At 30.4% G+C, this 23,056-nt stretch overlaps 2 protein-coding genes across 2 annotated transcripts; both read left to right on the plus strand.

Annotated features, from left to right (window-relative positions):
- Positions 1-1,977: 1,977 nt before the first annotated feature.
- Positions 1,978-3,426, plus strand: LOC137825536 (E3 ubiquitin-protein ligase RDUF2). Its single transcript, XM_068631225.2, has one exon. It carries the CDS (start codon positions 2,150-2,152, stop codon positions 3,140-3,142), a length of 993 nt encoding a protein of 330 aa, XP_068487326.1. The 5' UTR covers positions 1,978-2,149; the 3' UTR covers positions 3,143-3,426.
- Positions 3,427-7,839: 4,413 nt separating this feature from the next.
- LOC137823650 (uncharacterized) lies at positions 7,840-14,542 on the plus strand. Its single transcript, XM_068628869.1, has 2 exons — positions 7,840-8,279; positions 14,088-14,542. The coding sequence occupies exons 1-2, from the start codon at positions 8,008-8,010 to the stop codon at positions 14,224-14,226; spliced, it is 411 nt and encodes a 136-aa protein (XP_068484970.1). The 5' UTR covers positions 7,840-8,007; the 3' UTR covers positions 14,227-14,542.
- The last annotated feature ends 8,514 nt before the right edge of the window (positions 14,543-23,056 follow it).

The raw sequence follows: 23,056 nt of genomic DNA on the forward strand, positions 1-23,056 counted from the left end.
TTTAGAGGTGACATTTCACTTATGATTGAGATTTTTAACAAGTATATGGTGAGACTCAGGGAAGATTCCCACTGAACACGAACTTAACCAAGTGGTTAAGTAAGTGTGAAGGTTCACTTTCAAAGGCAAAGAGGAAAATCAAGATAAGGTGTTAGTGACGATGCATTGCGGAAATTGAAAGACATGAAAGGAAACAATTAAGATGACCATGGACGATTGCTAAATGAAAGAACAACACAAGAACATAAAGGAAAACCGAATTATAACAATTATAGAGCACAAGAATAAAGTGGCGTAATGGAAATGAAGGAAAAGGATGGAAGAAGAAAGCTTATGGTGTGAATTGAGAAAGGACACACCACTTGGAGTAAGGTTTCCTCCATGATGAGGGTAGAGGGCCGCCACTTGAGAGCTCTCAATTCATCCAAGATAAGATCTAATGCTTAGAGTAACCAAGCTTCACCCAATTTGTGCAGAGTTTTCCTTCTCTTATAAAATTCAACATGATCATACAAGGAGGAAGGCACCCTATTTATAGGATGCCTTGGGAAACAAGAAGCAAGGGTAGGATGGGAAACCTAAAAGTGGGGCGGCCTTAAGCATTGACTAAGGTTAATGGCACACCCTAGGCCACTTTTTTTAGAAATTAGGTAAAAAAGAAGCTAAAGTGACCCTATTATGCTAAATGATAACATATTCTATTGAAATTACAAATAAAGACGCTAGCTGATGCTCAACTCTTAAGGTATGTGCTCTACTCCTCATGATCCTTTGAGGAAGACTAGGTACTGAAGCATTGACTTAGTGGATCCCAACCTAACCCCGTGTCTTGAGTCATGCTCCTAGTCATCTTCCGGGAAGATTGAGCTTGATCAGTGGGCACACTCTCTTGTAGGTCTTCATCACTATTGAACTATCTTAAGGAGTTAACAATTTCACTATTCAATTAATCACAATGAACACTTTCTACATTTTTCACTATAAGAAAACCACTAAATAAAAATAAAAGATAATTAGTCATTCTATTAACTAAATTAAATACTATTTTAGAGACTAAAAAAATTATTAATATATAAAACAATTTTATAAACTAATTTTTAAATTGGTAGTTAATTAAATACTAATTTAAAAACTAATTTATAAATTTAGAAACTACTTTAGATATTAAAAATTATTTAGCCTATAAAATAATATTTAATTTAATTAATATAATTATTAATTATTATTTTATTTCTAAAATTGATTTATTTTTAATAAATTTCTAATAATAGTTAGCTGTCAAAGTTCACAACATACAATAGTTTCACTCCAGTAATTTTAACAATAAAAGATAAAAATTTAATTTTAATTAAGAATAACATAAATTAATAACATCTATAATATTCTGCATAAGTTATTTTTTAACAATAAATTTGAAGTAGCAAGTAGAACATCCAAATACGATGCTAGACAAGGTAAATGGTTTAGCATTTTCTCATAATAGTATATGGTTCATTTGTTCAGAAATTATAGAAAATCATAATGAAGTCACAATCCAATGGCGTATACATTTTTTTCTCTTTCCTTTAAATAACGATTATTTTAAATTATAAATCAACCAGGAGAAGATACAGAGAACAAGTACACAGAGTTTAGCAAAATTAAAAAGGAATGTGTCACGGAATATTCCATTCCTCAAATTACATTTTTTATTTTATTTTTTGGTAACTGCCAATGACGAAACACTCTTGTCAAATGTTAAACGTTAAAATATTCCTTTAATTTTGTATATCATATTTGAATCTCCTTGAATGTTTATAAAAATAGATAATGAAGTTAAAAAATGTTATGTATAGATTAAAAATATTAAAATGGATAGATGTAAGAAATAAAGTGAAGAGTTTGTGAGTAGAAAGAAATAAAAAAAATAAAAAAATGAAGTGAAGAGTGTTTTTGATTGGGCATAAAAAAAGAAGTATAAAGTAGGAAGTCAATTAAATATCCTCTTCAGTTTCGACCAGTCCTCTCTCTGTTCCCAAACCCACCTTACCAATTTTCTCACTCGGGAATTTTGCCGGAAAATTTCAGCGTCTTCCATTTCGCAACCAAACAAAAACACACCAATTCTTTATAATTCTTGCACAATCCGAAAGAGAGAAAATAAAAAATCATGGCATCGTTGGGATCTTCTTCTTCTTCATTCTGGTGCTACCGATGCAACCGCGTCGTTAGGGTTTCCCTCGCTACAGAAGGGCAGCCAGATCCTACCATTCTCTGCCCCGATTGCCACTCCGGTTTCCTCGAAGAGCTCCACACGCCTCCCCACTCGCGTCGATCCACGCGCGCCGGGTCGCCCTTCAATCCCGTCATCATGCTGCGCGGCGGGGGCGGGAACGGAAACGAAAACGAAAACGCAAACGCCAACGAAAACGAAAACGACGTCGCCTCGGGGAACTTCGAGCTCTACTACAACGAGGGGGTTTCTGGTCCGGGCCCTCTACGCCCGCTGCCGGCCGGCGTGACCGACTTTCTGATGGGCTCGTCGGGCTTCGACCACTTGCTGGACCAGCTGGATGGCACCGCGGTGCGCCTCGACCGGGCGGCGTCGAAGGCGGCGATCGAGTCGATGCCGGTGGTGAAGATCCTGGCGAGCCACGCGCACGCGGAGTCCCACTGCGCGGTGTGCATGGAAAATTTTCAAGTGGATTGCGACGCACGGGAGATGCCGTGCGGGCACGTATATCACTCGGAGTGCATCGTGCCGTGGCTCTCCGTGCGGAACTCGTGCCCCGTGTGCCGGCGCGTGGTTCCTTCCGATGAAGTCCATGATAACAATTCGATGGGGTTAACCATATGGAGACTCCCTGGGGGAGGATTCGCTGTGGGCAGGCTCATCGGAGGTAGAGAACTCCCCCTCGTGTACACGGAGATGGACGGCGCGTTTAACGCCTCTAACGGCGTTCCGAGGAGAGTCTCCTGGGATTCGTCTATTGGTAGGTCTAGGGAGAGTAGGGGGTTTGCTTCTGCTTTTCGGAATCTCGTTTCCTATTTCGGAAGAGTTAGGAGTTCCTTTTCTCGTGGAACGAGAAACTCGCGTGTCAATGGAAGATCACGCTCTGCCACAACCATTTTTTCTAGGTTCAGGAGTCGATCAAGATTTTAAAAAACTACGATTTCGACCACAATATCAAGATTTTTTAGGTCATCGTGACGCAATTGTTGCCCTATTCGCCACATTTGTTTGCAATTTCCTAAAATGAAACTGAAACCATGACAGCAATGGGGTTCGGTTTTCCTAATGTTTTTTTAGTTTGTTTAAGTATTCGTTTGAATTTAGGGGAATTTTGATTGTTTGTAATGTTTGTATTCTGTTTATTGATTCTGATACTGTAAATAACTATAACTGATAAACGGTTTATGCAATTGCTGAAGGGTGGTTTTGAATTAGCACATAGTTTTGGATAAATATCGGATTGTTTAAATTTTAGATATGTAATTTAAATTTGATTTATGAGATTGAATTGTCTGATTTTTCATCTAACGGTTGCAATTAGCTGATTGTATGAATGTGTTGAATTCAGGGCTTTGCTGTTTGTTTGTGGTTGTGATGAGGTTTAGTTAGGAAGGAAGAAAGGAAGATGAGATGTCATGCTGGGGTGGAAAGAGGATCTTGTGTAACTGTTGTTGTATCTCTTTGTCTTTTGGTTTTGAATAATTTCATTGGTTTTGTAGTTAAGTAATCAATGCTTGCTAGTTGTGGTGTTTTATTTGTTTTGAAATGTGGTTCTGTTGGGTTATGGGAAATTATGACTTCTATTGTTGATGTAACATGGTCTGTTTCTTTGTCTACCGCAGCTTTGGTTTCTTAGGCTCATGTTAGGTGGTGCTTAATATTTGTGGGTCTACTTTAGTGGCATTGCCGCTTTCAAACCTCATTTTCCATGTGATTGGTTTGGGTAGATAAACGTTTCACACCTTATTGATAAATGATACCAAATTGCAGTAAAAGGATGTGCTAAGGAACATAGATCACCACTTGAAGTACGTACTCTATCTCCTTTCGTGTTGTCTAATACTTATTTAGAAGGATTAGGACACTTCTGAATAAATTGTCCATCTGGTTATTCATTCTCACCAATGGCTTTAATGGTCAAATCTGCATTTAAGGGGACATGTTGCAGTCTCTGGTGTAGGGTGCTCGTTTTTTGCTTGATCAATTTCTCATTTGCAAGTTTTATCTTGAATAATTTCCAAGTGTACTTTTCATATGTATTTCTCTTGTAGCCGGTCTCTATCGATAATTTGAAGGTGTTGTGATATGTCTCTTTACTTTATTTGAAGATCGAAGGAATTTTAAATACCAACAAAAAAATTATGTGGACTTCTCTGATGTGATCTGAAACTTGCCATAAACTTGTATGGCCCTTTTTTGTGTTTTTCTATTTGCCTTTTATTTTTCGTTAGTAAAGGCGAGCATGCCTCTATTGGTATCTTACGTGATGAATGGGGAAGTTTCATTCTGCCTGTGGCTTTCTGTTGTTATTTTATAGTTTCTTTTCATCTTTAAGCATATGGATGCCTCAAGTTTTTGAGTTTATGCGTGATTCGAAGAAAACATTTTGTTTTTCTGACTTTATAATGCAATCCTATTTTAGTTAAAATGATTGGAATTAGTAGATTCACTCTACTGATTGATGACATGTGAACTTTGGGGCATTTTTTCTTGTTTCCAGGGTATGGCTTGTGGATTATATTTTTAATGCCAGCATGCCTAAATTGGTATCTCATCTCATGTGATGCATGAAGAAGTTTCATTTTGCCTGTGCCTTTCTGTTATGAGGAAGTTCTTTCAACTTTAAGCATTTGATTGCCCCAATTTTCTTTTGTTAATGTATGATTCAAGGAAAACTTGTGCCTTGTTTATGACTTTATAATGCAATTTCTTTTTGTTAAAATGACTGGAATTTGTTGATTCCCTCTATTGTTTGATGACATGCGAAAATTTGGGGGTTTTATTTCTGATTTAATTTTTTATGCTGCGGCTACTTTGTAAATAACCATCATTAATGTTATGAATGATTTGATGTCGTCATTTGGAGACTCACTTTCTCCATTTTTATGAGTTTAAAGTTTGCAGAAAAAGTTTTGACGAGTCAATCAAGTTCACAATACCACTATAGGGTTGCTCCATCGAATTTGGTTGGGAAAATTTTATAGTGAAGAGTCAATAGAAAAGAAAGGTTGACTTATGTTGTCTAGGCCTTTATGTGATCTATTCTATTACTTTCTAATAGAGGGAAGGTTGAGAATCATAACCTTATTAGTAAAATGTTGGTTGTCATTGGAGATGGTAGTCTGTAAAGAATATCGAAGAATATCAAGCTTACATTGTAACATCTCTAATTAGATTATCTAAATTGTCTCTAATTAGATTATCTAAATTGGTGTTAGGGATGTCATATCAACGAACATGAACATGAGATCGAAACATTGGTGTTGATAGTGGGGATGGAAAAGTGGTTCTAAAGATGAATTCTTATTCTCATAGTTATTGATCGAGAGACTTTCTGATACACTCAATAGTTTCACATGATTTAGAAGTTGAGATCAATGGTAATTTAAATACACTTTTATGTCTTGATTCTTTAAGGTGTCTTTTAAGGACAAAATGACGGAGTCTAAGGTGTCTTTTAAGGACAAAATGACGGAGTTTCGAGCTATCAAAGTGGATAATACTTCATATGTGATGATTAACTACATTGATACTATTTCAACAGACTTGAGGTTGAGAACAAAATTATATAAATGTTATATTATATATATATATATAATTTACATCATATAAAAGATTATTACAAAATGATATCTTTCTTTATATGGATTTTTAAAATACATGCATATTTCATAACAAAATACGATGGCGGGGTTGATGTTTTATATAAAATTTTATTTATATTAATTTCTTTATTCATCATTTGATTAATTGAAATATTGTTGATATTTACTTTATTTTGTCAGGTATTAATTTTTTTTCATTAAAATATTAAAATTTAATTTAATTTTATTGTTTTTGTATTTTTTTTATTGTTCAAAAAGTGATATCAATTATTATAACATCTAAAACAAAAAAAATAATTAAAGAATTAGAAGATTTTAAAAGTGACGAGCTAACTTATCATCCCATCTTATGATAGAACGTGTTACTATTTTCTGTCCGTACAACCTTGATGAGCCAGTTCGCCCCATCCCACTTTTAACGTGTCGACAACCGATCGAGCTAAAGCGGGTCAGAACTTTTTTTCATAATAATTTGATTAGTTTTAAAAAGTATTAAAAAAAAAAGATGTGATAGTTGAGTAACACATGGGGGAAAAGTGCACAACTCTTGTGTACTCTTATCCTCTTCATTTTCATGTGGTTAACATCTTCCTCACACTAAAGACCTAGTTTCTACACCCTTACACCCTGTCCCATCCACAGCCAAGAGTTATCTGAACTTCTAAATTTTAAAATCTCATATATTTACATTAAATATGGATATTTCCTTTTGCTTTACTTTTATTAAATAATCACTTAAACTAAATGTGACAAGTTAAATATAATCCAGTTCAGTTTGATTTTTAAATTTTAAAAAGTTTAAGCCAGATTTATATAGATTTTTGTAGTTTTATTATTATAAAATTATTAAATATATTTAACAAAAATGTTATGAATTCCTTTTCAGAACAATAATTAAACGTTTTATCATGAAAAAATTGTCAAATAAAAAGATATATTTTGAAATTCTTTTAATATGTTAGTATATTTATAATTTTAACTTTCCTTTATATTTATTAATAAATTACATAAATTTAGAATTAAAAATATGATAGGTTGTAAATAGAATATATCTTTATTAACATTATATTTGATATAATGTTAGTTTTGATATTGAGAGGACTGTCATAAAGGTCAAAGAAGAAATATATATATATATATATAAATTATTTTGATTTTTAAATGTGATATTATATTTAAATATGATAAATAGTGTGGGACATTCTTTTTATTTTTAAACGAAATTTGAATTAAATAATTCAATAAAAATTGTAAGAAAAAATAAATCAATTTTAGTTGATTTTTATATTTTTTTTATCAATTTAAGTTAATATTTTAGATGGGTTAAAAATGATAAATTCTACCGCCATCTTGTACCTTTTTTCTCTGCACTTCATATTTGTTTAAAATTTTAAATAACTTTAAATAAAGTTCTCACATTTTTAAATAATCTCATATTTACATCTCTTACACTTGCAACCTATGAAACTCGGACACTCTTCTTAAATGGTGCATCCGTGTTGGACACATGTATCAAATACCGACACTTGTAGGACACACGTATCAGTGAAATGTCTAATTTAAAAAATATTTATTGGATTTCTGACAATTCTAATATGGGTCTAAGATAATTTAAAATAAGAAAAATACATTAAATTTTTATAATTTATAATTATATAATATATAAATCCGTATTCTCGTGTTCTACATTTTAAAATTATGTATATTTTTGTGTTAGTGTTTATGTTACACATACACTGACTGTTAATTTCTCTCCACATGAGAGTGTATTTAACGTTATCCAATACAAATATAATTTAACTTTTACAACTTGTTAATTTCTTTTTCTGAGTTTTGAGATTTAAAAAAAATAAAATAAAAGATAAACTAACAAAACAAAATAATCACTAATAAAAAAATCCACAAAACTTATTTCAACCATGTTTATTGCCGAAATCACAAATAATCATTACCACTTAAAGATAAAATAAAAAACACTGTAATTGTTGAAATTAAAAGAAAATAAGAAGCTAAGGCGAATTTGGCTTGAAAAAGACTATCTAAAAGTTTGAAGTTATCCACGTTATCCCAACTTCTGACGTGGCCTTATCCAAACATTTTGAAGAACCATGAAAGCACGCCATATGTGCCTCCATAAAATCCACAAAACACAGACACTCTCCTTTCTCCGATCGTCTTTCTGCCACCAACATGGCTTCCATCACTCCACTTCACACTATGCTTCCCAACGCTGCGCCCAAACTCCCCGCATCTGTCGCTGTTTCCAACACCAAGGTGTCGTTTGGGCCCTCACCTGGGCTACCCTGCACCGCCATTCAGAGGAACAAGAGTAGATCTTCCAGGGTTGTTGTTTCGGCTGTTGGAGACGTTTCTGCTGATAGCACCGTTTACCTTGTTGCTGGCGCGGTTGCAGTGGCACTCGTTGGAACCGGATTCCCCATCTTGTTCTCTCGCAAAGACACGTAAATTCATTCTCTGCATTTTTAACCTTTCATTTTTAAAATCATTATTACAATTTTTCTGCAGGTTTACATGGATTGTTTTCCTTATAAGCATGCTACTTTACTTGTTTAAACATTTGTTGATCTTTATAATACTTATTTTAAACATTCAACCATTATTTTAAATGTTACAATGTCGTGATTTCTCATACAAATTTATATAATTAATATATGTTTATGTTCATAGATAGAATCATACGGTAAAACAGTCTATTATAGCGGCGTTTGTCTCAAACTGTTTTACACTAGTGTTAATTTTGTCTATAATGGAAATCAGGAGATTTTGAGAGTGGGAGAGGGAACGAGGAGATGATGAAAGTGTTTTTTTCAATGTTAACACTAATCAAACAAATCTTTTGATTTGTGGTGATTTATCGTCATATTTTACTTAAATATCATTGTATATATATTTTATTATAATATATAAAATTAAATATTACATAAATTTATTTAGTAATTTTAAAGATATTTAATTATAGTATTAATAACAACAAATAATTATAAATAATAAAAGTAATGAAATAAAATTATAATGTCATATAAAATAACAAATATATATAATACTAAATATTATTTTTATAATTTTTAATATATTTAATAAATTTATTTTAATTTAACACAAAAATATTTTCTATTATATATTTTTTAAATTTTTATTAAAAAATACAAGAAATTATGGATATTATATATTAAAAAATTTAATTAATTCAAATCTAAAAATAAATATATCTTAATTCATTATTCAAATATTTTTAATAACAAAAATAAATTTGTAAACTTACCTTTTACATATTTAAAATAATTTCTAAATTTTCTTTAAACTATCACATCATTCACAAATTTTAATAAATTATCTTTATAAATCTATTCAATCATCTTTTAATTCAAACAATCTCATATATTTTCACACATTCTCTCTAATACTCACAAATTTACTCTCTTTCCTGCTCACAAATCTCGTCCTTACTCCAGACAGAGCACAATAAAGAGAGATATAGTATAATCCCATTGTAGATGGATTCATTCTCTTTCTTCTTCCCTAGTTCTATTACTAGTTTTTTCTTTGCAGCACTGTAGGGAAACCTTCTTTTCCTCGTAAGAAAACTCCATATAAGAGAGATTTTTCCGATTTATTTTTTATGGCTGTTTACACGTAACAATTGGTGCTTTCCTCCATCGTGGTTGAGAACACATGCTTGAAGGAACTCTCTGCCAATATGAAGCGCATGCTTGAAGTATTGGAGAGTCGAGAAAGAAATATTGTATGAGGTTTGAACACGTTGATGAAGCGTAACCTTGCTACTTGTTCTACAAGTTAGGGACAACCCTTCCGGTTCCAAAACATAAGCTGGATTTCTTTTGCTTTGATGGCACCGATGTTCAATGATGGATTTTTAAGGCAGAACAATTCTTTAATTATTATAGAGCACCAAATGAACAACGTTTGACCATTGTTGTGATTCCCTTGTATAATAAGGAGGTAGTTCCTTGGTTCTGGATAATGTTCTGTAATAATTTGTTTCCATCTTGGCTTGGATTTACTAGAGCCTTAGAGTTGGAATTTGGTCCCTTCATATGAATGTCCATGATCTTATTTGTTTAAGCTTACCTAAACGTCCAGCGTTCATGAATATTATGGCCAAATTATTGTGCTTTATAATGGAGTCCATGGTATCACATTTGAGGCACTGTTGAATTGCTTCATAGGAGGTTTAAAACCACATATCTATAGGGATGTTATAGCTCAAGCTCCTACAACTTTAATTCGTTCAGTATCTCTATCTAAATTGTATGAGGAAAAATACATGTCCAAAGCCAAATCATCTAATTCCTGTTACTCTTAGAAATATCAGCCACCCCCACACTACCCAAACCCTCAAAACCACCAGCCTTCCTCCTTTACTACCTAACCCTAGTCTTGTCCTGAACCAACACTATCAAGAGAATTTCCCCTACTGAAATGCAACTCAAAAGAGATAAGGGATTATGCTATACACTTGAAAAGAAATTTTCCTCAAGCCATAGATCTTCTAATAGGCAGTATCTGGTGTTGCAATTAGACGAGGAAGACCAACATCAACCTAATCCAGAACCCCCAGATATTGTTGCAACTATTGATACTTGTATTGATAAAGAACATCATTTGTCTTATAATGCTCTTAAAGGGTCGTCTAGTGTGGGAAATATGAAATTTCAAGGCTCTATCAAATGAATGTCGGAGCAAATTTGTTGGATAGTGGCAGCTATGACAAATTTTTGCAACCTATACTAGCTCATTGCGTTAAGCTTCCTATTGAATCTATTCCTAATTGAAGAAGGGTTGGTTAGAGATTTGAATGTTAAAGTCCAAGATCACTCTCTCACTCTACCTGTCTACTTGTAGCCAATTTCAGGCGTTGATTTGGTTCTTGGTGCTACTTGGTTGTCTACATTAGCAAAAACTAACTCCAAAGTTTTATTTGGGAAACCAATTTGTCACCTTGCACAGTGAACAACACATGCCGCCAACTCTTGCTCAATTTCACCATTTGAGAAGAATGCATTACATTAGTGCCATTGCTGAATTTTTCACCTTGCAGATTCAAATTCTGGATCGTACTGCAAATCACTAGTTGGATTTGCCAACTATGGAACCAGAAATAGCTATGTTGCTGCAGACACCCCGAGATGTCTTTGTTATTCCTACAAAACTACTCCTACAAGTACTTATGATCATTCCATTCCCCTGCTGCCTGGTTCTGTACATGTGAAGGTAAAACCTTATAAATACCCTCTCATTCAGAAACAACAAATCGAATCGATAGTGCATGATATGTTGAATAGAGGAAGTATTGTGCCTAGCACAAGTCACTTTTCTTCTCCTATTATCCTAGTAAAAAAGAAAAATGACACTTGGACTATCACGGTTAAAGATAGTTTTCCTATTCCAATGGTATATGAACTTATTAATGAACTATTTGGTGCAAAATATTTGTCTAAGTTGGGTTTAAGGTAAGGTTATTATCAAATCTTTGTTAATCATGAGGATAGACACAAGATAACCTTTTACACTCTCACCAAGGTCATTATGAATGGCTTGTTATGCCATTTGGGCTTACTAATGCCCCTGCCACATTTCAAAGTGTTATGAATCAAGTTTTTCAAGGTTTCTGACGGAAGTTCATCTTTGTTCTTCTATGACATCCTAATATATAGTTCGTCACGGACCTCTCATTGCACCATTTGGAAATAGTGTTGCAGCTTTTACATATGAATAAGTTGTTTGTTAAATTATCCAAATGCTCATTTGGCCTTCAACAAATTGAATATTTGGGCCATATAGTTTCTGGTGATTGGGTAGCAATGGACCAAGAAAAAATTCAAGCTATGTGGCCTATTCCTCAGAACGTCAAGAAATTAAAGGGAATCCTTGGTCTAAAAGGACATCAGAAAAGATTCATAAAGAAATATCTTTCTTTGATTGTCCCTTTTCAAATTATTACAAAAGGATAATTTTTATTGGGATTATCATGTTGCTTCTGCTTTTCAAAAATTGAAGGAGGCTATTATGTGGGCACCGATTTTGGCTCTACCAAATTTCTCTAAATCGTCTGTGCTAGAGACTGATGCATCAAACACTAGAGTTGGGACAATTTTAAGTCAAAATCATCACCCAATTAGCTTTTCTAAAAAAAGTTACTCCCAGATTGCAACTGCTATGAGCTTATGCTAGATAATTCTATGCCGTCATTGAGTCTATTACAAAATTCAAATAGGATAGGTTTTAAATGACTCTGATACCATATTATAAAGTAAACTTTAAGCCTAACTCAACCCCATAAATCATCACCCATTCAAAGCGAGATTGGTCATCCCCTCTAATCATGTATCAGTTCAACAAACTCTACAAGAATTCCATAGTTTTATGCTAGTTATGCCAGGACCTTGGCTAGAATAACTTGACAATTCTATTGGCAAGGCATGCACAAGGACATTAGAAGGTTTGTGCAAGATTGTTTAATCTGCCAACAACTAAATCATCTACCACATTACTTGTTGGACTGGTACAACCATTGCCTATTCCTGAACAAATATGAAAGGATTTGGCAATGGATTTCATCAACGGGGCTTCCTCCATCAATGGTTATACAGTGGTTCTAGTTGTCATTGACAGGGTTTCTAGAGATGCTAATGTCTTTCCTATGAAGTCTGATTATTCAGCAAACAAGTAGCTGTAGTTTTCATGAAAATGTGGTGAAATTACATGGTTTTCCATAAACTATTGAATCTGACAGATTTAAATTTTACTAGTCATATTTGACTACATTTGTTTAGGTTCTGCCAATCACCCCCAAGCAGACGACCAATATGAGGCTCGAATAGATATCTTGAAATGTACCTAAGATGTTTCATGTATAATTCTCAAGATTGGGCGAAGTTGCTTCCATTCTTTTCACACTACTATTGGCATGACACCTTTTAAGGTAGTCTACGGTCGTGATCCCCCTTCCCTCACCAAATATATAATTCGTCCTAAGACTCTAGCTCCCTACAAGAACTATTGACAGAGAGATGCTTCTCAGCAAATTGAATTCACAATGATTGATCAGGTCTTAGTCAAGCTACAAGCATACAAACAACATTCCATGGTTCTGCAAAAGAATCAGAAACTGAGCATGTGGTGGCCCTTTCCCTATTGTGGAAAAAATTGGACAAGTTGCTTATCAACTACTTTTACCTCCAACCAACAAGATCTATCTTGTGCTCCATATTTAACAACTGAAATCTTGTTAGGGCAATCACTTTCAACCCTATGTGCCTTTACCAATTACTAAGACTGAATCTAATTCTATAATTCAGCCTACTACTATTATTGAATCAAGAGTTATCATAAAAAGGAAGCAACACATTCGACAACATCTTATTCAATGAGAAGGAATTGATGCATCTTATGCTACATGAGAAGATCATGACACCTTTATCCGAACTTCAACCTTAAGGACAAGGTTGTTCTTAACGGGGAAGGAATTGTCATGAATGGAAATGACCATGGGGTAAATGAGGAAAAACGAAATGTTGCACATGGGGATAATGAAGTAGTGGATTAAGTGGCAAAATATCCATGTGTTATGGGGAGGAAGGTAAGTGAGAAAATAAAAAATAACAACCTAACATTTTTGTTAAACTTGAGTATATGATTTATCCTATAAGTGTTTACAAATAAGGCACATAATGATTTTTACTATGCTAATTATTCGTTTAGTGTGGAATTTGTAAATATGTTATGTGCAAACAACCAGAAAAGATAACTTATAAATTCTTTTCATTATGTATTATGAAGTTATATGGGATTTCTTATAAGAAAAAGAAGGTTAGAGTAAAGATAAAGATACATAAGAAAAAGTTAATAACAAAACTATGGACCAACCAAATTGAGCAGAAGAAAGAGAATACATTTATTCACACCTCCCCCTAAGGTAAAGGACTACATGTAATTTTTCTCCCTAAAAATCATATGTTTAACATGACACAATCTAATAATTTCACATATTTATCACTGATTGTGCAATGATTAAAGTGGACTTATGAATCCTTATCATGTAACTATTTTCAATTGACTTATTTTTCCTCGGGAATTTGATGGAGAGCTTTTGTTTTCATAGTTTTCTCATGGATTGATTCTTATTTAGGAGGTTTTAAACTTAAAATGAATGCATATATATGTTTTATTCAGACATTCTTAAAAAATATTTTTGTATTACTAATGATATATGAATATGCATTTGGCAGATGTCCTGAATGTGATGGAGCAGGGTTTGTCCGAAAGGCGAATGTGACGTTGAGAGCAAATGCAGCACGAAAGGATCAAACTCAAATCGTTTGTGCTCGTTGCAATGGATTGGGTAAACTTAATCAAATAGACAAATAGACTTAACAAAATCACTTCTTTTCTCCTTTCTTTGTTTTCTTAATATGTAACTGTTTAAGCATAATTATCCCCTCCTTCATCCTTTTTCTTCGTGTGGGACGAACAACTTTATAATATGTCATGATAGGAGAGAAAATCACAAATTTCACTTTGTTCAAAACCTACCATTTTGTATTGCATTTATTATTTGTGTTTTTCTCTCCCATTTCATGATACTCCAATATTCCTATGTTTTCTTTAAGTGTATATGTTATATGTAATTGAACCATATTTGTGAATGCAGATGTGTTCAATAAATATCATATGTTGATGTTCATCCTTTGTTCCAAATTCTATTGTAATCACTGAATCTAATTAAATGGGAAAAATTAATAGAAGCCTATAGGACTTATATTTGGATGAATTTTAATGAATGATTATAATTTATTGTTTATAATATTTTTTTTTCTTGCTTGATAACAGATGAAAACCAAATCATAATATTCAAGTATTTTCACTACAAAGAAAAAAGAAATTAAACATACTAAAAAATTATGATTAAAAGTTAACATTTTTATCCTCAATTAATTATTTTAAATACAAAATCAAGTGTTAAAAGTAATTTAATTACTTTTATAGTCAGTTTACTAGAAAACCAATTTTGAACAACACTTTTTCTTCCCTCTACTTTCTCAACTATATCAAAACCGTGACTCAATTTTTATGATAACCTTGATCACTTTATTGGGTATCTTAAAATAGGATAGAAAAACTAATGGTAGTGGATTAAGAACTGATTTTATGATAATTGTTCTTCCTATAAATTATAGATGCTTGTCTTTTCATCTTGAAAGTTTTGTTTCAATTTTTTTATCAAACAATTCTAATTGTGTGATTTTCTTTGATTTGTCCGTATTGAGATTTCTAAATACATAAAAACTTTGCTTGTTATCAAGCTAGTTAAAATTGAGACTATGATTATAATTATGAAGGGTTCACAAAATCGTAAAAATTTAACACAGGAATGTAGATTTTATTTTCTATATAAAGTATCAAATTATTGAGAAATCCCTCCTTAATTATTGAGATGATAAGCAATGTATCTTGATAATTGATCCATTGATTATATTCAATGATGACCATTCCAAGATATCTTGATAACAAACATTAATTATTTATTATCTTTTTATGAAGAATTTTTTTTTCTCATTCTCTATATAAAGGGAACTTGTGAGAAAGAGATGCAAACAAATGAGAAGAGCAACATATACAGTAAATGAGATAATAGATATCCACCATAATGTGAGATTAGAAATCTTAGTGAAATGCTAGAGAGACTTTGTATTCTATCCTGGTTAGGTGAGATTAAGTGTTATCCTCACAGGGTGAGAGAAATTTTTTTTTTTGTAATCCTACTTTCATAGTAAATACATTTTCTGGACCAGATATCGTGAATTTTTATTTCTCAAGTTGAGAAAGTTTTCCCACTTTAAAAATTCTTGGTGTCATTATTCTATTTTGTTCTATTTTCTTGTCTACTTATTGCTTCCGCAAGTGCTCATTTTGTATCTACACCAAAGAGAGAGAATTAGTTCTGATTTTTCCAACAATGGTATAAGAGCTTGCTTCTGATACAAGATATAAGGAGCCATTTATGATGGAGACATGTTCAAGTTGACAGCAGACAACTATTCCTATTGGAAGATGGAGGGTCACTTATAGTGTAAGGATATGCATGAGCTCATTTCTTACAAAGACAAGCCATAAGGTAAGAGTGATAAAGATTGAACTTTTGAATTGAAAAGTTGTTGTAATGATTCGAAAGAATATTGATAGAAGTTTGTTTGAGTATGTGTCCACACACCAAAATGCTTATGAGTTATGACCAAAACTTCAATTTATGATTCAAAAGAAAACTCAAAGAAATAAAGCATCTCTTGTTAGAAGACTAGTGAAACTTGACTACACGAATGGTCAAAATATGATAGATCACTTGAATTCATTCAAAGGTCTTGTCAATAATTGATAAAGATAGACATGAAGATTGATGATGGGTTACAGTCATTTTTGCTACTTAATTCGTTACCTGAAAGTTGGGACACACTAGTAGTCACGCTCAACAACTCAGTCCCAGATGGGAAGATCTCAATGGTCACTGTTTTAGACAATTAGTTGAATGGAAAATCCAGAAGGAAAGAAAGAGGTATAAATTTTCAATATGAAGCAAATGTTATTGAGAAGCGAGGAAGAGGTGAAACCTATGAGAGAAATGAATCCCATGGAAGAAACAAAGCAAAACCAAAGGTCGTTCTCAATCTAGAAGAACAATAAAATGCTATTATTGTAGCAAAGAATGTCATAAAAGATCTAAATGCAGATTTTTGAAGAGAGACCATAAAGTTGGAACTGTCCATCCAGACTTAGTTGATCCAAAGAATAAGCATTATACTCCAACTACAATCGTCCTTATAGAAGATAATATTTTTCTCATTGGAGAAGACAATTACTTAAATGTTACATATGGTGATTGCTCTTGGATCGTTGATTCTAGTGCCTCCTTCCATGTAAGTCCACTTGAATATTTCTTTTCAAATTATAAGAAATGTGATTATGGTACTATGAAAATGGAAAACCATGTTTCAAGAAAGATTGTAGGTATTGGTAATATTGTGTTACTTACAAACACAAAAAACAAGCTTGTATTGAAGGAAGTGAGGCATGTTCCAGAAATGCGTCTCAACCTTATCTCAACGGGGAAGTTGGATGATGTTGGTTTTATAAGCCACTTTGGTACTGGAAAGTGGAAACTAACAAAAGGAAACATAGTTATTGCTAGAGGTTCAAAGGAAGGATCTCTTTACATTATGCAAAGAAGAATTTGTTTGGGAGAAGCAAATGTTGCTACATATTCCAAAGATCTTTGGCACAAACGATTGGGGCATATGAGTGAGAAAACACTTCAGATGTCCGCCAAAATTCACTTGCCAAGTATAAATGGTTAAATCTTGAAATCCGGTACTGATTATTTTATGATAAACAATGTAGAGTCAGTTTTCAAAGATCAGACAATCCCTCAAGGAAGCAATAAGTACTTAAACTTGTAGGAGAATTAGATTATTGATACCCCTTAATTAAGTTGGGAAGTAACCCCTCTTTAATTCATGGGAGACCATGAGCAATGAATCTTGATAATTAATTGTATTCAATGATGGTCATTCCAAAGTCTTGGAATTATATCTCTCTCGAAGGCTATGAAGCTCAACCTAGAAAGTTGAAGATAGTATTTTCAAAGTATGTTGAAAATGTAACAAGCATTAATTATCCATTATCTATTTATGAAGAAACCTTCATCTCATTCTCTATATAAAGGGAACTTGCGAGGAAGAGATGCAAGCAAGTGAGAAGAGCAACATAAATAGTAAATGAGAGAATAAATATCCATCATACTGTGAGATTAAAAATCCTAGTGAGATGCTAGAGAGACTTTGTATTCCATCCTGGTTAGGTGTGATTAAGTGTTATCCTCACGCAGCGAGAGATAAAAATATTGTAATCATACTTTCATAGTGAAGACATTTTCTGGACTAGGTATCATGGGTTTTTATTTCTCAAGTTCAGAAAGTTTTCCCACTTTAAAATTCTCGTGTCATTATTCTATTTTGCTCTATTTTCTTTTGTCTGCTTATTGCTTTCGCAACTGCCTATTTTGTATCTCCACCAAGAAGGGAGAATTATTTATGATTTTTCCAACACAAATTAATTGCATTAATTAAAGCAAGGTCTATGTCACTATAGTAATGACTTCAGGAACAATCTTCTAAGTTTTCATAGAGAGTCCAAATGAAGGTGTTTTCTCGCATACTTGCTAACCACCCAAAATAGCAGAGAAAGTCAACTATATGGATGTCATACCATCTATCTCAAGCAAAGACAACCTATATTTATTGGTTTTATAAGTATTATTAATCAACAACACAATGTTAAATGCATTCATCAATTTCACTGAATAATGTGTCTAAAAAACATCACTAACAACTTGTGAAGACTTATTACACCTACTCCTCCAGTGAATATATTTGTCACGCTCTAGCAACATCATTAACTATTGCATTTCAGTTCTACATCCTTTAAGTGATCTCTTGTATGCATATATAACGTACGTTGTGCACTTACTTTATTGTTTTGACATTCTTCTCATTGATTTCTTTCAAAATAAGTAATATATTTGTGAACTTAACTAGACTTTTAGTCATGTTAACATTCATGAAATATTCATTCAATTTTAATCTATCAACATAAGGGTCAACAACTAATGTTCGAGCCTATGACTCCCACATATTACCTTTAATATTCAACCTTCTCAATTGGCAACATGTTTACCTCACAATTTAAAAGGACAATCACACATTCGTGTACTAGTTATAGTAACCTCCAAATAATGTTTGTATTTTCTATACTTATCATCATTTTCACAACCTAACAACACCAATATTTTTTCTCTCTTGTTGTCCATTTGCTTTATCAAATCTAGTTATGACAATTAAAAAACCAAGTCAAAATGTTACCCGTACCCATCGAAGTAAGTAATCTTGAGTACAAAAAACCTACATAATTACATGACTTGTCAAAGTTTTAAAATAAATAAATAATTCTTTTGCCTCATTTGTTGTAAAATCCCTAACACAGTCTCCTTCAACCAATTCATCTTCACTTCATTAAATTGAACTTTTCCATACCATACCTCTTATCTACTTCATCGGAAACTCTATTCCATAATTAGGATACCATCTCCATAATCCTACAATTACATAAATAAGTAAATATAGATAACACCTTTATTATAATTTTATCGATTATTACAATAAAGATTTTTGAAATGATAAACGTTTAAAACTCAATTATGCCAAAAACCTTCAAACATATTTTTAATTATAAGTAAAATTAATTATATTATAGATTGTACAATTCAAAATACAAAGTTATATCCCACTTGTGCAATCTAGAAGATATTACTAAATTAAAAAATAATTCAAAATATTACCTTTTGGATATTATAATCTAGAATACAAAGTTACATTTCAAATTATTCAATTTAAAATTCAAATTTATATTTGGATTGCACAATCCAAAACTCAAGAATTGAAAAAATTATGAAAATTAACCAAAAACAGAAACAAAACATAATCATCTACCAACACTAGTAAACACCACAAACTCCATTAAACTCCAACCAATAAACACTAATAACTAAATACATTTTCAAAAGAATAATGTTAAAATTTTCAGAACTATTGGGAGCAGGAAGAAGTTACCCTCACTTGTAATCTTGGCCGGCTCTTGAGAGTGAAACCCACCCATACTCCACTATATTGGCTGTTGGAATAGCGAAAGCCTTTGTCACCTTTCTTTCCTTATTCATACCCCAATTTTCTTTTCCTAATAACAAGGAAAGAAGAAATCGCCTACTAGTCATAATATAAGAGAAAGGGTAGGTAAAAGAGAAAAGATAAATAAGAAAACTAAATAAAGACATTTCTTTAATCATTTGTTTAAAAACAAAAACAAAATAGAGAGACTTTGTTTTCTTTTCTTTTTTTAGACTATTTTTTTTTTTACTTTTAAACATAATTAATGTAAAAGAGATTGATTTTTTAAAAAAGAAAAAGTATCATACTACAAAATGAATTTATATTTTTTAAATAAAATATATTTCTATATTTGTTTAATCTCTTTTAGTATACTTTTAGTATTTTTTGTTTTTAATTTTTTTGTATTATTTTATTTAATTATATTTTTATTTTTGTTTCATATTTTTCAATACTTTTTTACATACCCAATATGTCATGGTCATTTTTTTTAAATCGATCTATTTACATTATTTATTGAAAAAATTACACCAATTTGATAACAAAATTCTTCATTTAATTTAATTTAGATATATATATTTTTTAATTTAATTTTATTTTATTTTTAGATTTAGTTTTTTATTATTTTTTCTGTAACTTATTTTTTATTTTAATTATTTGATATACTAACACAACTTCATCATGCACACTCATGTAGGTCACGCAACTTCATCTTTGCTTAAGTAAAATCATTATAAACTCACATGAGTTTAGAGTGAAATACTGACACTTTGACACGAATTTCTCATTTAAGTAAATAAAAAAAAAATATCTTGATATGTTAACAATAATATACAGTAAAATATATGCACTTCACATACCAATAAATTAATATTTTAATCATATTTTATTTATTTTTTAATTTTAAATATTATTATATTATTATAATAGTTTGTTAAGATGTATGTATTTTACTTTTTGAGTGTTAAAAAAATCTTTTACATAAAAAAAATACTGATTACTCATTTTAATAATAAAATATAGCATTAGCAATCTGGTTAATCAATCCAATTCAACATTTTATTCTTTTTAAACATAACTTCGAGTTCAATTACTATTTATTCTACAATTGTCAATCAATTAATTACTATATATTCTACATCCCCTAATTATAATCATTACTACCAAAAAAAACTCATTAAATAAAAATTAATTTTAAAATAAAAATTAATTAATTATTATATTGATTAAACTAGATACTATTTAAAAATTAAAATAATTATTAATATTTAAATTAATTTTTGTTAATGATAAATAATTTCTAAATTATATTTAATTTTAGTTATCAATTTAGAAACTATTTATCAATAATAAAAATTAATTTAAATACGATAATTATTATAATTTTTAAAATAATATCTAATTTAATCAATATAACAATTAATTATTTTTTATATATATAACTGATTTTTGGTTTTTATTTCTAGTACTATTTATTCATCCTGTTACTATTTATTAAATTTTCTATAATTTAATAATTTCTCATAAAATCTTAATTTACAAAAACATCAATCGTTCCACCCGAACTTAATTTTATTAATATGTTCAAAGGATAATAAAATCTACAGGATTCATAGGCACTCTCGCAAGGAAAGAGATGCAGAACTTTTAATGCTTTTTTTCCAAACTTAGTGCAAGAAATCTTTTATTTCATCATTATGATTCATATTTTGCCCTATCCTCTTCAATACGTACATTCCTATTTTGACATATTCTCTCATATTTTGCTGTGGTATTTCCATGCATGACTTCGAATAAATAAAAAGATTTATGATTTTATAAAGATAATAAATAAATGTATAAGCTGAAAGATTTATAAATTTATAAAGATACAAAATATAGAATACCTGAAAGATAATAAGAACGTTTCCATGATTTAGTACAGCTAATAATTATTTTATAAAGATTTTATCCATATCTAATGAAATAATTTACCATTAAATATGAAGATTTTGTTATATTTAACATGAATAATATTTATTAATAAATATTTCAAAAAATCAATTATTAATACAATATAAAGATTAAAATAAAGTATTAGATTATCATACAAATAAATATAAATGTATATATTCAATTATTATTATTATTATTTAATATTTAAATATGTATTATTTATATTAAAATGCAAATATTATGTTTTAAAAAACTTGTTTTAAGATAAACAACGTTTTTATTTCTAATACACTTCACCTTCCCAATATTGTATTTCAAAACTAGTAACAAACAATATATTAATTTTCAGGAATTCCTACCATATATTATAAATTATCAATACAACTTCCAAGGAAATGCATCATCATATTAAATAGGTTAGATTTCTTTTATTAAACTTTTTTTTTCTGAGGTGTATGTACCGTCAAATACAAAAATTAATAGACATTGAAGATTTGAGAGATATCGAATACGTAGATATTTTCCTTTAAGATAAATTTGTGTATTTTGATGAATCATAAATCAAAGTTAACCTATTTTGATTTAACAATACAAGTTACCGACCAAATTATTTATGGAAATAGATGGAATATAAGAAAACAAATCATACTAGTATATATTTGAATAAAATCCATAATAAAACAGATTATAAAACATTCAGTTATATCACATTAATATCCACTAAAACTAAAACTACTTTAATTTACTTATTGATAGTTTAGAATATTTTTATTTGAACACAAACAAGAAGGAACGAAAATCAAACTAGAAAAGACAAACAACCTTCTTATAATAACTTTATTATATTCTAATTTATCTTTTATTCTAAAATGAAAAATAAAATTATAAAAACAAAATTATAAATATACAAAAATGGATAATTTTAGTGAGTTTTAATATGTTGGTAAATATATCAACTAAATATTTATTTGCAACAGTTAAACCTTCTAAAAAATTTTATTTGTAAATTTTATTATAATCATCAATATACTATCTCCATACAAAATTTTAAAATACAAAAATGGATAGTTTTAAAAATATGTAAATAAGATAGTAAATAACCTTTATAATTACTATTAAATATCAATTTAAAAACTATTTTTATAAATTTTTATTTATAATAAAAATTATTTTACGTTAATAAAAAATTATTTTAGATATTAATAATTTTTTTAATTTATGAAATAGTATTTATTTTAATGAATATAGTAATTAATTATTTTAAATTTCTAAAAGTAATTGGTAGTTAATAGAACTTGATCTTTAGATTTTTTTTTTTTGAAAGGAACTCCGAGAAATCTTTTTATTAACAAAAAAAGTTCTCAGTATGGAAAAACGTAATCTGTGTTTTTGTTTTTCCCTTATAGATTTCAAAATACAAACAACACTTTGCTAAACTGATATTTTTAAGCAATTAATTTTTTTTTAATATAGACTAATGCTGTGAAATTTCACAACATTTTAATAAGTTAAAATAACTTAAGTTTAACTTCTTTGATTACTTTAATTAA

The sequence above is a fragment of the Phaseolus vulgaris genome, chromosome 8, assembly GCF_051622355.1.
Source record: "Phaseolus vulgaris cultivar YP4 chromosome 8, ASM5162235v1, whole genome shotgun sequence".
Classification (NCBI taxonomy): Eukaryota; Viridiplantae; Streptophyta; class Magnoliopsida; order Fabales; family Fabaceae; genus Phaseolus; species Phaseolus vulgaris.